At 45.9% G+C, this 16,444-nt stretch overlaps 1 protein-coding gene across 2 annotated transcripts in view; it reads right to left on the bottom strand.

The window, feature by feature from the left end:
• Gria1 (glutamate ionotropic receptor AMPA type subunit 1) overlaps positions 1 to 16,444 on the bottom strand; it is a 318,504-nt gene that overhangs the window by 148,604 nt on the left and 153,456 nt on the right. For both annotated transcript variants that reach the window (XM_087573808.1, NM_031608.2), the window contains 1 exon segment: positions 503 to 742. In XM_087573808.1, coding sequence (XP_087429934.1) covers positions 503 to 742 — 240 coding nt within the window.

Raw genomic sequence — 16,444 nt, 5'->3', positions numbered from 1 at the left:
TTTTGAATACAATGAATACATTGCAGGCAATGAACATTTCAGCCATTATCTCACAAAATCTGCACAATATATTCTTGAGGTAGTGACAAATTCACCTTCCTTTTAGTCATGAAGGAATGAAGTCATGGAGAATTTGAAGCTAACACATCAAGAACCTGTCCAAAGACCAAAGGTTGGGGAGGAGAGAACTTAGGTTCAGATCTTGTTCTGCTTTACCCTCTATTAATAATACTGTACGCTGTGGGTCACTTTGCTGAAAACCTTGAACTTGGCAACGTGAGAGTTTGGTGAATGGTAGCCTGGCTTGATAGCTTAGAGGATCCCTCTCTCAAAGATATATTTTCACACTCTGAGTTAAATAAGGCAACCAAGGAATCATCACACACAAATAAACCACCTGGCTTGCTTCCCCATGTGTTTTAAGAAGACAGAGGCATCGTTCTTCCTGTGGGTGAATTTTCTCCACCCTTCAACAATCCCCTTTCCTTAACCCTTAGCTTACCCCGGTCAGCATCATAAATGTAGACAAAGGTTTGCCACTTGTAATGGTCGATAATGCTAATGAGAGCTTCCTGTAGTTCCGGGCGTAGCTGAAGGACAAATTGATTGGATGTGTCAACAGGAAAACTTGGAGTAATGAAGCACACATGGAGGGCCCCACAGAAGGAGGTCAGCATGTTGACAGTCCTTCGTTCATAAAATCCAAAGATGGCATAGACTCCTTTGGAGAACTGGGAACAGACTAGAAAAGAAGGTGAGAAAGGTTAGCTGGGGCTAGGGAAAAGGCTCACTAGATAAAAGCACTTGTTGCACAAACATGACGACCCAAGTTTTGATCCTAGCATCCGTGGAAACAGCCAGGCATAGTTGCATATTCCTGTAACCCCAGTACTGAGGTGTGGAGCTGTGAAAATTCCTGGGTCTTGTTTGCCACTTGGAGAGCCCAAAATAGTAATCTCTAGAGAGGCCTTTGAAAGGAATAGTGTACAGAGCAACAGAGGATGACACCCCATATCCTCCCCTGGACTCTGAACATGTGCACATAGGTTTACACACTTGTACATACACATGTGCACATATTCATAACCCCTACATCAATGAATAGAAATGCTGTAAACAAATAGCCAGATGACTCAAAAAATCTACTTAGCCCACCATCACTAACCATCTGCTGTCTAGCCATCCACCCTACCAATCAACCATCCACCCATGCATTCAAATACCAATCTGTTCATCAGTTCCTTGATCCTACCATCTACCAGTTCTAAATCACACTTTCATCTGTGCAAACCCTCATCCGTCTGTCTACAGCCAGTGCTTATCAGTTATAAGGTGCTCGTCTGTTATAGACCAACAGTCATCATGATCATTGATCATGGTAGCCAAACAGCAAAGCACTTTCACACAATTAACCCCTCTTGTCACCACAATGACCCCGTTAAGAAATGAATGACAGAGACATTTTAAAAGAAGGTACATTAAAGACCAAGAATTGAAAATTAACAGGCAGATTTGTGTTGATGAGATGGTATAGTAAGTAAGCAATGAACTGACACTGCAAGTGTGAAGACATGAGTTTAGATCCCAAGGACATGGAGAGCTTGGACACAGGAGTACGCTTGCTTATAATCTCACTACCTTTATAGTTAGATGGGAGGTGAGACAATAGATTTTCTGGCATCTCCTGGGCTAGCTAATCTGTACACTGGGAAACAGCAATGGAACCCTGTCTCAAACGAAATAGAAAGGATGAACATCTGAGGTAGTCACCTGACTTCCATGTGTGCATGCTTACAAACACATATGCACACACACAATTAATGGACATGTTCATGTTATACATCTAGGTCAATCCAGGGTGGCTAGATACGCTGATGATCTTTCCCTTTTCATTTTTTTACCCACAGCTTTTAGGCAAAGCCTAAAACCTTCCACAGGAAGGGTGGTAGCCTATTACTGCTGCTGACATGGATTCAGGGATATAAATATGGATTCTCCCCACCTTGCCCTTTCTCCCAGCATATGCCTCCTGTTGATGTTTATGTTGCGAGCATGCATCTTGCTAGCAGTTTTTCAGGCTTTTCAGAGGATCAGCCACAGCAACAGCTTAGCCATGTAAATACCCCCACAGGACCCATTCTACAGGATCCCAGCTGCTATGAATGCTGACTTGAAGGTGATATTATTGCTGCTCAGAGTGTGATCAGAACACGACTAAGGGCATGGGATCAGGCTGTCTGTCAGTCAGTCTGTAAACTTCACTTTTCCCTATGACACAGGATGGAACATTGACAATCTTTGTCTCAGCCAAGGGCTCCCCTTACTTCATCTTGAGACGAGAACTTCACAGCGTGTTAGCCTGCCAAGTCCTCAGAAACCCATAACTTGAATATTCCTAGAGAATTATTATCGTTAATGTGTTTTATTTTATTCTCGGAGAATTTCACACACGAATGCATTATATTTCAGTTAAATTCACCCCTGACAGTCACACTCCAACTCCTCCCCAGTCTGCCACTTCAACCCCCAGCTTCATATTTCTCTCAAGGTGACTTGCCCACTGACTGTTCACTATAGACAGAAACATCATGGGGCATCTACTCTAACCAGCCCCTTGGCTGTTCCGGGAGCTGACAATGATAAGCATGGCTTGAACTTTATGCTATGTGGTACTATAAAGTATAATGGATATATTAATTTCCATTGTCTGCATGTTTTATAATGCTCAGGAAGTGTTTTAAGTTTTATGGACATTTTGTGATTGCTCTAAGAAATTTTTTAATTAAATTTTAGTGTAGAAAAGAATGAACTTTATCACAACGGACTGTTCATCTGTGTGTATTACTTCACTCATTCGAATCTTCTCCCTCATTGCCTCTTTCCTCTTCCCATTGGTCCCTTCACTCTCCCCAATAACCCCCCTGTACACATTCTGAATCTAGACTCTCGGCAAAAGAAAGCATGATTAAAACTGTCTTTCTCCTTCCTATTGTCTTTTCCTTTCCCTTCTCATTGGGCTTCTTCCTTCTGTGCATGGTCTCCTTGTGCACATGCACACACAGCACATACACATGTGTTGAGGTTTGGCCTGTTGCTGTGTATTGTCATACTAAGCGTGGCCCCCAAGACCTGCCTCTTGGTTGCCCCAGAGATGAGAGAGTGCACATAGACCAAGTGACCTCTATGTGACCTTGTCCCTAAGTTATTTCTGATTGGTGGATAAAGATGCTGACAGCCAATAGCTGGGCAGAAAAGGCTTAGGGTTCCCAGGCTTGGGTCTGAGGAGAACCATGAGGGAGAGAAAACAGTGAGGAAGAAGAAAAATTCACCATGGGTTAGGAATCAAGAAAACATGGCCCCAAGGGTTGCCCAATTAAGAGCAGCCCAGGTGAAACATAGCAAGTAATAATTCTAGATTACCGACAGGAGAGTAGAGTCTAATAGCATAGAGGGTGGCTATCTGTCCAGCTCTTGTGCTGATTAAGGCTTTTTGTCAATAACAAAAGTTGTGTGTCTTTTATCTAGGAACTAAATGGTCAAAGGTGGGGTAGAAACCCAGTTTGAGATTAAAAAGGTTTGTTTTGCAACACACATGCACACATCTCCCTGCACATGTACATGTGTGCACATGGTTTTAAATCTAGGATAGATGAGAGGCATCGGGGCATTTGGGGTTCAGCGATGGAATCCATTGTCTCCCTGAAATTAAAGGAAGTCTATCAATGAAACAAAGCAAAGTTGAGGGTTATGTATCATCTCACTTCCTTGTGGTTCTGAGATTCCCATTGCACAGGGGCTCCTGAATATCTGTAGTCTGAACAACTCCCCTGCTGACCTTTCATGCCGATCTCAATCTCCTCACTTCCTGATTGGCCATCCTGGCTGTCATTTTGCACCTCAATTCCAATGGTTTTGTCTTGGGGACTCTGCGTTCTCTGTTCCCTTCTACCGTGCAGGACCTTTGCCTCTCCTCTCTGCGGTCCTGTTTCAACTTGTCTCACTTTCCCAAGCAGGTTTCTTTCCGTCCCCTCAACACCAAGCAGCCTCTGTTTCCATCCGTTAGTCACTAGGTCTAAGATCACAGTCTTGGCTTCTGTCTGCATCTGTAGCCCTTTTGTTTCTTACTGATTCTCTGAATGTAATAATTGTCTGTGTCCCAGAGCCAGCAGAGTGCTTGGAACACTATAGGTGCTCAAGAAATATTTGATGAATGAATTCATGCCGGGTGCTTGAGGGGACATTCACATGACCCAGAGTGGGTGGTGGAAGGAGGTGGTCTCCTGAACCCTTTCTCCTTTGCCCTGGGTGGCTTTCTTCTGAGGTGGCTCCTGAGCCTCCTCCACTCAAACTATTTTCTCATTCTATTAATGAGACTCACTTTCTGTGCACAGCCCACAATAGGCACTGCCTTTAAATGTCTGTTGTAATTACTAGACTCAGGTTTTCCATAAGTATGATTTTTTTTCTACCAGGAAGCATGCATTGTATATTATCCACCCATGTTAAATATAGATTTGTCAAAATGCACAATCCGTCTTCTAGGGGTTAGTGTGCATAGGAAGCACATAAACCCTGTTAAAATATTATAATAGGCTCCATGGTATTTTTAGGATCCCTTCTTTCCCCTTGGGGCAGTGAAATACTGTCCTGTAGCATGAAAATCCAGCTTCCAGACCTATTCCACCATGCTAACTTCCACATCCACACAGTCAGTCAGATCTCTGGGGTCCTAGTGGCTGTGACAGTTTTTCAAGAACTTTAGTAAAGATAGAGGGGGAAGCGGGTTGTTGAGATGGAGGGGAAAGAAGGGTGTGGGGAGGGAGAAAAAGGAAGAAGTAGGGAAGGAGAGAGGGTAAAGTGTGGGAAGAGAGGGAAAAGTCGAGTGGGGGAGGGAGGAAAAGTGGGGTGGGGAGAGAGACAGCTCTGACTAAATCCATAGACATAGGGGCCACAATTTCTCAAATATCTCCTAACTCTTCCTTTAACAGGCCTTTCTTTCATTCAGTGGGGTGCTGTATCCTTTAAACTAAGAGAGTGAATGTTAACACTGCTCCCTAAAAGAATGAAACATGGGAGTGGCCTAGCTTCTATTTACTTGGGTGGACCCTGACTTGTAGTCACCAAGCTGGATCTTTTCACTTTGATGTATCTTCTCATTTCAACTAAACCCTAGGAAGAAGTGGGATGAGGGAAAGAGAGAGAGGAGAAGAGAGTAGAGGAGGGGGGAAGAGGGAGATGAGAGAGAGAGAGAGAGAGAGAGAGAGAGAGAGAGAGAGAGAGGAATGGGAGAGAGCTGGAAAAGGGAGAGGGATGGGAGGGAAGAGAGGGAGAGAGAAGGAAACCCCATAGACCCAAGGCCTGTAGGGCAGAACAGTTATTGGTTAAGTGTTGAGGAAGATAATTAGTGGTTATAAGATATGGTTTTGGAGCTGTCAAAGTAAATAGCACAGGAGAGCTAAGGCTCCATAGAGAAAGTACTAGACTAGATGGCAGAAGACCCAGAGGGTCCTTTCTTCCTTTCAATCTGTATAACGAGCTTGAGTGAATGAGTAAATTCAGCCTTCTCCTGGGAGTTTTCTTAGCTTTGAAACAATGGGGTAGACTCAGCCACACTCAGATATCCTTCAGACACTAGCATTCTAGGGTCTCATCTGATTAACTGGGCAATAGTTACTAATTTCGCCTTTGAGCTGCTTGGGGCTCAGATATTCAGGAACCCCCTTTGCAGCTCTTCAGTGCAAGCAGCTGGTAGAGCCTCGGAGTTGGAGTCTTTAGATTCCACATGCTGAAGTGCTGGCACTAGGTGAAACCATGGAGTTTCATTTAAGATGTAAACTTTGACCTATAGTGTGAGTTAGCTCTTCAGGAGAGGGTAGGTTAGGCCTGAGGCAAATCAGAAGAGCTCAGGACTGGGATGCATTCCCAGAAGTGACCAGCAGGGGTGAGGAAACAGGAGTGCCCCTAAGCACAGTCATGACCTCAATAAGCACTAGGCGAAGCAGAGTCCCAGCGCAGGTTCAGAGCAGACTGGATAGTGTGTGGGGTCGTCAGCACAGGGAAGCCCAGGTGAGAACCACACCTTCTGGTGGCCATCCATGTGTCCTGGCATTGGACCACTGACCCACACTGACTCTTTTTATCCCACAAGGAAAATTACAGACTAGTGACCAGCACTCAGCAAAGTCTGGACCAGAGCTCTGCCACTCTGGCTACAGAACCCAAGTTCTTGACATATTTGGTGTACTGCCTTCTCCCTCTGCAATGATGGGAAGAAACAGACTGGCCAATAGGCCAGCTTCAGGCTCTGAGAAATTCTTCAGTAACCTTCCTCTGGCCAGGTAAAAAGGCATTGCTTCATTGAGCAATTCATTCATATACATGGATCTCTCTCTCTCTCTCTCTCTCTCTCTCTCTCTCTCTCTCTCTCTCTCTCTGTTTTCACCTATCTATCTATCTATCTATCTATCTATCTATCTATCTATCTATCTATCCACCTTTTACATCTATTAACCTCTGTATTTTTATCTATATCAACCTATCTCTACCTACATGTGTATTTATTTCACCATGGCGTGACCTTGCTATTCTTTTATGTCCACTCCATCCTGGGGAGATCATTCATTCTTGTTATATACATGCATGCACTCATTTCTCCTCCCATGAATGAACCCACTGACCCATTTGTTCACTTTTAAACTGCCAGCTTCCCACCCTCATGAGGCATCTATAGGGCAATAGAGATGCGCTAATGAGCTTGGCAGGCTCCCAGCCTCAAGGACCAACTCGATGACAGTAGAGGATAATGGCGGTTACCAGAAAACAGTACAGTAAAAACTCAGTGTAGTTTCTATCGGGGATGAGCCCGTGGTACAGGTAAGGACATTTAGCCTGAAGAGGAAGCTCAGGGGGTAAAGTGCTTGCCATGCGAGAAACTGAGTTTAGGCCACCAACACTCACATAACAATCCTGGTGTTGTGCGCCTGCAATACTAGCCCCAGGGAGGCAAAGGCAGGGAGGCAGAAGGATCTCTGGGACTTGCTGGTGTCTAATGTCAGTGGAACAGTGAACTTTAGATGCACTGAAAAATTGTCTCAAAAATGAGGTGGAGGAAGACACCATCAACCTCTGGCTTACATATGCATAGGTGAGAACACACACCCAGGCCAGAGAGGCAGAGAGATACCCAGAGAGACAGACGGAGACAGAGAGAGATAGAGGCACACAGACACAAATACAGGGACACAGAGAGATAGACCAAGAGAGATAGAGAGACAGAGAAATACATAGACACAGAGAGACAGACAAAAAGACACAGAGACACAGAGAGACAGAGAGATAGACCAAGAGAGATAGAGAGACAGAGAAATACATAGACAGACACAGAGAGACAGACAAAAAGACACAGAGACACAGAGAAAGACCAAGAGACAGAGAGACAAATAGACATACACAGAGACAGAGAGACAGAGATAGAAAGAGACACACAGAGAGGCAGACAGACAGACACACACACACATACACACACAGAGAGACATCACCAGTGCATTATGCTTTATATGAAAGCATCAGCCAAAATAGGGTGTTAGCTGCAGTCCTTGTTCACAAAGCATATTCCAGGGGTAAGGAATGGCAGGCATAAAAGTCCTGGAAGACAGAAAGAGCCAGGAAGTGCTGAGACCATGCTGCTGTATCCTGTACTAGGCTCACTGTTTCCAGGACAGTCTGCAGGAGAGCAAATTCAACAACTGGAGAAGTGAAAATTGAGGCCAGGACTCTCTCTCCCTTTGGGAGACACAGATGAGGAAAGCCCCCGAGCTGCTCAGTGTGGCAGCCCAGGCCAGCCTGCTGCTCACAGGAGCCCTTTGATAGTCAGTCCTGGTTGCAGCACCATCTACTTAGTATCAATAAATCTCCAGGCCCTGGGCACTGGCCCTGACAGTTCCCTCCATGGGAGGGAACTCCCTGTATTAGCTGCTTTGTAATTGTCACTTCCTTTAAGGCCTCTCTCTCTGACATTTCTCCTTAGCTCCTGGCTTCAGTCCCTGGAAGTGTGTCAGCCTTGTCGTAAATAGTGGATAATGAGGTGACGGGGACATTTTCATTTTGGGGGAAGGAGCTAGAGCATACACATGCATTGGAGAATGTTTAGACACTCACCCTGGACCCCTCACACACCTGAGCGACTCTGCTTTTGTAGGTGGGGCTCTCACTTAGCTCTAAAGTATTGTCATTAAACATGCCTTATGTCTGTCACTTGGGGGACACCCCTCCTTTACCTGCTGTGGCTCCAGTCCAGTACTACCATCATGCATAGAATTGCTCCCATTCCCTCTAAATGAAACAACACTCCGTTAGGATGCTGAGAAACGTCTAGATGTCTTTACCATTTAGTAGGTAAGCCCTCACCAGTCCTCTGATACAGTCAGCCGATATTCACTGTTGCCAGAAAATTGAGATGTTGTGATGACCCGGGACATACATGCTTCTGGCCTTCCTGGGATGTTTTTATTTTAATGACTTCAGAAAGTCCCAGATCAAGGGGAGGCACAGAGGAACCCCTGAGATGGCAGTAACAAGCCAGGTACAGAGCAAATGGTCCTTGTTGCTGCTACAGCTAGTGTTGGGTAAGTGTTGGCTGCAGGCCAGGCTGTGTGCTGCCTGTCCAGGTAGAGTAGCAGTTTTTCTGCCTGCTGGGTGACAGGGGAGGAAATATTAGAGCAACTGCAGAGGGTGAGGAAAACCAGGGTAGAGGACACAGCACAGTACTGGAGGCAGACAGGGCCCTGAATACCCAGGGCCTCTCAGGAACAGACCAAGCTATGCCGGCCTGCTCTGTGTCAGTCTTTCCTCCCCCAGCTTGGCTTGTTTGGCTTCTCTCTTCAATCGGAAGAAGATGACTGACTGGAAGATGGCCGCAGAAGACTCATCTCCCTCTGAGCACCTTGGGGGCGTTTACTGGCCAGCTGGAGTACTGATGATTGGGCCCTGGAGGCCAGTGAGGTGTGGTTATATATGAGGTTGGGAATTAGAACTAGGCTGGGCTCTGGTGGTGGGGTCTGCATTCACTGTGTGGGTGCTGTGCTGAAAGCAGGGGGAGGCACAGACTGACTAAGGAGCCTTGGCACAGAGGCTGGTCAGGGGCTCATTGCTTCCATCCTAAGCTATACCAGGAATATCTGGGTGATGGGGTTGTCCTTCCTTCTCCCCCCTTCTTCATGCCTTCCTCTCGCCCCTCTCTCCCTCCTTCTTTCTCCTTTGTATTCCTCCGTTCTTCTTTCTTTCCCGTCATCTCATCTCTCTTCCCCTGCCTTCTTTCCTCCTTCCTTCCTCTCATCCATCTCCTCCTTCCTTTCTTATTTCTCCTACTCTTCCTCCTTCTGTCCTTCTTTCTTTCTCTCCCCTCCTTCCCTTAGAACATTCATACTCATTAGACATATGTATGTGGCCCTACAGAAAAGAATGTTCTATTTCTTCTCCATGTTACTCATCTAAACAAATGTCCACTCAACACATAGTATGTGTTTGGCAGAAAGCGGGCGCCAGATTTCAACAGGCTGTGACAGGTCAGTGATGTAGGTGGTGAAAAATTCACAAGGCAAAAAGGGCAGAAGCAGAGAGTTTGTTAGATATGCTGTGGTCTCCTGCAGTGGGCAAGTAGTTAAGGACCATGGAGGCATCCTGGGGACTTCCTTTATGAGAGCATATAAGGGCAGCAGGGAAGTGCTTTAGTGCCACGGGCTTATCCAGGTCAGCAGCACTTGAGCCTTGAGGCAATGACAGTCTTGTCCACAGCCTCTTATTCTAATCTAGCATCCACAACAGGGGGATATACAGTCTCCACTGTCTTGGAACCTAGACTCCAGAAGGGGAGAGAGATACCAATAAACAAACAAACAAACAAACAAACAAACAAACAAATGAACAAACCTTCTGGGCACTGCAGGTGCTGTAATTAGACCAGGAGAGTGGCTGGACTGCCTCTGGCAGGTGGTTAGGAAGCCCCTCTCATAGCAGCCATGACTAAGTTGAAAAATATAATGATCCTATGAAAATGATAAAAAATGGTGAAGAATTGGCAAAGGACCAGGGAAGGAACTGCATAGAGGGCAGAAGCCCTAAACAGGGCTCAGCAGCAAGATGTGAGCTGGGAGAACAGAAGAAAGGCCAGAGCTCAGCAGTGCTGCACTTGCTTAGCATGTCTGAGACCCTGGTCTAACCATCCTCAGCTATGTGTGTGTGTGTGTGTGTGTGTGTGTGTGTGGAGAGAGAGAGAGAGAGAGAGAGAGAGAGAGAGAGAGAGAGAGAGAGAGAGACTTGCCTAGTATGTGTAAAACCCTGGCTTCATCATCAGATGTGTGTGTGTGTGTGTGTGTGTGTGTGTGTGTGTGTGTGTGTATGTATGTATGTATGTATGTATGTATGTATAGGAAGAGGTGATTTATTTGCCTAACATGATCAGATTCTGGGTTTTATACTCAGAGGAGTGTGTGTGTGTGTGTGTGTGTGTGTGTGTGTGTGTGTGTGAGGGGGGGGAGGTACTTGCCTAATATGTATGAGACCTTGGCTCCATTATCAGATCTCTCTCTCTCTCTTTCTCTCTCTCTCTCTCTCTCTCTCTCTCTCTCTCTCTCTCTCTCTCTCTGTATGTGTGTTAGAGGGGAGCGGATGTCTGGGTGTGCCCAGCACATCCAGAGGATGTAGCATTTGGTGTGAGGATGGAAATAAGACAGGCTTGAAGGTGGGTAGGGCTAAAGAATTAGTGCTCTTCAAGGTCTAGGGCCTTTGTGTGAGACTTGGGAATCTGTAGAGTTCTTGTTCCAGTTTGAGGACAACACTAGGTCATTTCAGATTCTTCCAACTCTAATTATAAGGACAAAAGTCACAGGGCAAGAGACACTGAGGGTAGAAAGACTGTCCTCTGTCAATGGGAAAGTCTGGAAATGTGAATAGGCATGTCTGACTTACTTAATCATGAGATTACTAGCATAGGAGGCTCCTGAGTTCATGAGTCCCAGTGTTCTTGATCATTTGCAGGTCTTAGGCCTGGGGAGCCCTACTGCCTCGAGGTCTCTTCTCCTCCAAAGCCTTTCCATTAAAGTCACACTTCTGTGTCTGAGAAGTGTGCATCTATGAAGTTTTATCTAAAGCACAGACTTTGTTAGTGCGGGTTCTTGGAAGGCAAGAATTGATGGAGCCTAACGAGAAGGGAAAAGTGTGTTGTTGGCTACAGAGGAGCAGTCCCAGAATCAGTGTTGGGGTGTCCTAGAGATGCTCTTCAGGGTGTCACCATTGCCCTAGCCAATGTGTCAACAGCTTCATACAGCTCAAGATTGCTCAGGGTGTGGGTTACCCAAAGGGCCAGGAGAAGTGGGCAAGCAGCCCTTTTACTAGAAAGAGCAAAGTGTGGGCCCTGTGAGCAGAAGGGAGTGTGTGTTGGGCCTACCAACCAAGAGATGGCTGCAAGATTTTACAGTCTCCTATTTCATAAGTCAGAGTCTAAGATCATGCTAGGAACCTCATCAATGTCAAATAGTTCTAAGCACTGAGTGTTCAATAGCATGCCATATCTGATGCTATTATTATTACCTATGCCCAGGAGGCTGAGCTTTGAGAGAGAGAAGTGAGAGAGACACACAGCACCTTACCCATCATAAAGGGTGCATTATTCTTTATAACTCCTATGGGGATTTGTACAATGATTATACAATATTTTTAGTTTGACTATGTTAAGTCATGGATGTGATGTTTAAATTTTGTGTGTATGTGTATACATGCATGCTTACCTCTGTGTGTGTGTGTGTGTGTGTGTGTGAGTGTGTGTGTGTGTGTGTGCGCATGTATGTTTCTATATGAAGTTGAAAACTTATAGATTGTAATGAAACTGTAGCTTTGGTAGTTTATCCATTTTCACTATGATTATCCTACTGATCCATGAGCATGGGAGATCTTTCCACATCTTGATACCTTCTTCAATCTATTTATTCATCATATTAAAGTTTCAATCACAGGGGTCTTTTTCTTGCTTGGTTAGGGTTATCCCAAACTATTTTATATGATTTGAGGCTGTTGTGAAAGGTCTGGTTTTCCTGATGTTTTCATACATATACAGGCCAGAGGCATCTTCCATGATCACTCTTTGTCTTAAATTTTAAGGTAAGGTATCTCCCTTTCAAACCAGATGCTACTTGACTCAGCTATCTCCAGGGATTCCCCAAGTCTCTGTCTCCTGAGTATTAGGGTTCCATGCCTGTCTGACATTTACACAGGTCCTGGAGATCTTATCTGTGGCTCTCATATTTGAGCAGCTCATGTGTTACCCACTCAGCTACTTCCTTGGTATCTGAGGTGTATTCTTGACTGCTGACCCCATCTCCCTTCCACAATGTAAGGATTTGTCATTGGTTCCATGTTTCCAAATGGCTTTCTGAGTATTATAACTTTTTATCTACAACTGAGGTAAAACTGAAGGGAAATGGTTCTTCAAGTCTGCTGTTTTTCTTGTTAATGTACTGAATCTTGTGCATACAAGCTGAGGAATGAACATAAGCCACTTTTCCACATTCTTTGGAGAGAGGTCGCCATCTACATCCATGGGTCTGGCAGGTAGGTATGCAAAGGCTTGGGTGTGCTATCCACCCCACTCTAGGAGGTCACTTCTTGTCAGCTTAGACTGACAGGATGAGAGTACTGCTTTCAGGCAGATGCTGAAACCCAGCCAAGCCTGATGAATTCCACCCACAGCACTCAGTCTCCTCAGCCGTGCTCCCTAGGCATGGAGGTTCACACCTTCTTATGTAACTCAGCCCTTACCATGTCAAATGGGCTCAGAAGGAAGGGTTTTCACACTGTGTGGAAAAACTGTAGACCTCCAGATAGACTCCAGTGATGGGCAGGGAGTCTATCAAGGGAGGGACAGACAATGTACACTGTCCCTGACTCATCGATGATTCAGGAGCAGAAACTCACAGGGTCATAGATTTTAGTACTAAAGGTACCTGGTCTCAAGGGACTACTGACCTAGAAAAGTCTCCAACCAGACAGCTAGCTGATCAACTACACTTTAAGCTTTATTTCATTTGCATCTGTTCAGAATATGCAAAACCTGCATTAAGGTTATCACCAGTAAAGCCTCCTTCTCCCTTAATAGTGTGACATTGCCCACTGGTGACCTTGAGGTTCCAGCTGGCTGGCAATACTGCTCTTCTTACTGGTCACTATGGTTGTAAAACACACCCTATGCTTACTGTTCAGTAAATGTTTTCTCCGCCACTTCCCCAACAGTGCTGTGATTTCTTTCTCTTTTTCATGCATGGTGACATTGAACTTAAGGAGATCCTCTGTGATCATATAGCATAAAGCCAGCGTATGAATACAGGTTTGTTCCACTCTGTGATCTGTGCTCTCTCACAGTATGTCAGCACAACCAGAGCTTTTACTCCAAACCACCGGTGTGTTACGGTGTACCAGCACTATGCCAAGAGCTTTCTATGAATCCTAATTTAATAATTCCTAATGAGAAAGGGGTCACAGTGGTAGAATCAAGGGCCTCACACATGCTAGGTGCTTCTTGTGGTAGTGGTAAAACACTTTGACCAACAGCAGCCTGGGGAGGAAGGGGTTACCTCAGCTTACATGTCCAGGGACACAGTCCCTGAAGGAAGTCAGGGCAGGAACCTGAAGCAGAAACCAGAGGAACAAGGCTAGCTGGCTCACTCAATGGCTTATGCTAGGGTAGCTTTTTCATACATACCACCTGCCAGGGGAACTGTGCTACACACAGTAGGTCAGACCCTCCTACATCCATTGATAATCCAGACCATCCCTCACATACATGTGCACAGTGCAATCTGATCTAGGCCAGTTCCTTCTCTCAGATGACTCAAGGCTACGGTAATTGACAAGACTAACCAGGGCAGTAGGCAAGAACTATATCGCTGGGAAATACCCTTAGCCCTAATATAACTAATGAAGGGTACAGATATTGTCCTGATTGATAGATAGCAAACTGAGCTTGACTGACCCCCCCCCCCAAGTCATACTGCCAATCTGTAGAAGACTAGGAATCTGGGTTCATCTTATCTACCACGGGAAGAGTATGTGACTCTTAGTTCTTACCCATCCATTCCTCTCATAAATACTCTGTAAGTTGAGTAAGGAAGGAACAATGACTCCTGAACCCACATATAGATGAGAAAGGAGAGAGGGACTGTGGAGACAAGTCTGGCCCCAGGTGTCTATGGTGACTAAAGTATACTGTTTACAACATGAGGAGAGGAGGCAGGGGAAAGGAGCTGAAGAAGGCCAAAGCTCACGCATGGCAACTCAGTGGTGAGAAGGCTGCCTCTTACTGCCCTCTGTGTAAGGGTCAATGGTTCCTCTGTGCTCTCAGGTGAACACCAGCTATGACCACACAAAGGCAGTAGTGTGACAGGTCAGTATCAAGGTTCTTAGCTCCAGATTTCTGTCCCACACCCTGGTAGGCAGCTTTGTACTAGAGGACCTGTGACGTTGTTCCCTCAGCTCTTGGTCTGCTCTCATGAGATGGCAGAGGAAGCTCTGCCTTGAGTAGAAATGCATGTTCAGAGATCTGTAAAGAGAGTTGTTACATGCCAGTGAGTACGGAGCATTGTGTATTGGGCCCTGGGCAGCCAAGGTGTAGGCATGTGTGGGCCAGTCAGCTCTGTTAGTTCGAGAGTTTGGTCTGCAAGCCAGGCAAGGAGCTCTTGTTCAGAATCAGATAAGGGCTCGGATTGGAGATGGATCTCAACAAGGATCCTCCTTGGACTGAGTTTAGGGGCCAAGGTAGAGGCTGCAGCTTAAGATACAGGGGGCACGCATCTCATGTGGGGCAGGTGGTGAATTCACTGCTGAGCCCTGGTGGGGATCAAGTCTACCTAGCTCTAGGACCAAGTGTATGAGCCAGCCAGAGTAAACAGAGGCAGGGATATCAGCCAAGTGAAGGGGACTGTGAGACAGGCCAGCTTTCTAACTTCCTCTCCCTTTGGCTCCATTATCCCTCAACCCCAATCACTAAACATCTCTTGCTGGTTGCTTAAGGAACCATCACTATGAACAGTACCAGACTAATCATTCATTCAGTGAAGCAGACTTCCCCTTTGACTGCCTTGATTCCCATTTCCTGAGTGAGTAGAAGAAAAAAAAACTTGTTTCTTATTTGCTATTCTCTCCCTGTGAAAATCATACTTGCAAATGTACCTTCCTTGGCCAAGCAGGAAGTGCACATCTCAGTGCACACCTGCAAATTTGATCAGCACCTGTCAATCAGGGCCAAAGTTTCCCGACATCCACAGTGACAGCCTGAAGGTGCCCTTAATGGCAGAAACCACCTTAGAGAGCTGTGTGCTCAGAAGACTGGAGGGGCCAAAAGGAAGTCAGGAGACAGAAACTTCCTGAACCTCAAAACTAAATGACATCATCAGACCCAAATCCCTTCTGTATCTCTCCAAATTCACTCCAGACTCTACCTCAGTTGATTTCCAAGGCTCTGAACACCAACCAGAATGAGAAGTACACAAAAGAAGGACGAACCCTTTCCTTTCAGCAGAGGGGAGTGTGACTGTCACCGTTCCTATGCCTAGAATTTTCTTTTTGGTTTGGTGTGAAGCATTGAGGACTTCACACCCTGGCTTTCTTCCAGCATACACATCCTCCATTGGGGCTTCACATTGGTCATTTTCTCTCTCTCTCTCTCTCTCTGTCTCTGTCTCTGTCTCTGTCTCTGTCTCTCTGTCTCTCTCTGTCTCTCTCAGTCTCTCTCTCTCAGTCTCTCTCTCTCTGTCTCTCTCAGTCTCTCTGTCTCTCTCAGTCTCTCTGTCTCTCTCAGTCTCTCTGTCTCTCTCAGTCTCTCTCTCAGTCTCTCTCTCGCTCTCTCAGTCTCTCTGTCTCTCTCAGTCTCTCTCTGTCTCTCTGTCTCTCTCAGTCTCTCTGTCTCTCTCAGTCTCTCTCTCTCAGTCTCTCTCTCTCTGTCTCTCTCTCTCAGTCTCTCTCTCTCTCAGTCTCTCTCTCGCTCTCCCCCCCCCCCCCGCCCAGATTACAATTTTGCAAATTTCTTATGGGGTTTTGCAGAAGAACACTTGGCAACGTCCTTGTATAGCATTCACAATGCTCAGAGTTCAGTCCACAGCACCACATAAACAGGGAATGGCCACACATGCCTGTGACCCCTGTACTCCAGGAGTGGAGGGAAGACGATGAGGCATTCAAGGTCATGCTTAGATCCACAGCAAGTTGAAGCCTAGCCTGAAGTGTGTGAGACCCCATCCACACGTTTCTTAGACACCCTACTCCTACTTACAGGAGTGGTTACTTTTGTTGGGAATTAGTTTTATTACTTGTGGTATGGGATTCAGGTGGCTCTCATGCCCTGTAACTTGCCCATCACTCACATAGAAGTTTATGGAAGGGTAAATTGAGGCATAAAAGC

Source organism: Rattus norvegicus, chromosome 10 (genome assembly GCF_021556685.1).
Source record: "Rattus norvegicus strain SHRSP/BbbUtx chromosome 10, alternate assembly SHRSP_T2T, whole genome shotgun sequence".
In the NCBI taxonomy this organism is placed as follows: Eukaryota; Metazoa; Chordata; class Mammalia; order Rodentia; family Muridae; genus Rattus; species Rattus norvegicus.
Note: the sequence above shows the minus strand (reverse complement) of the source record. Positions and strands in the feature narration are given on the sequence as shown.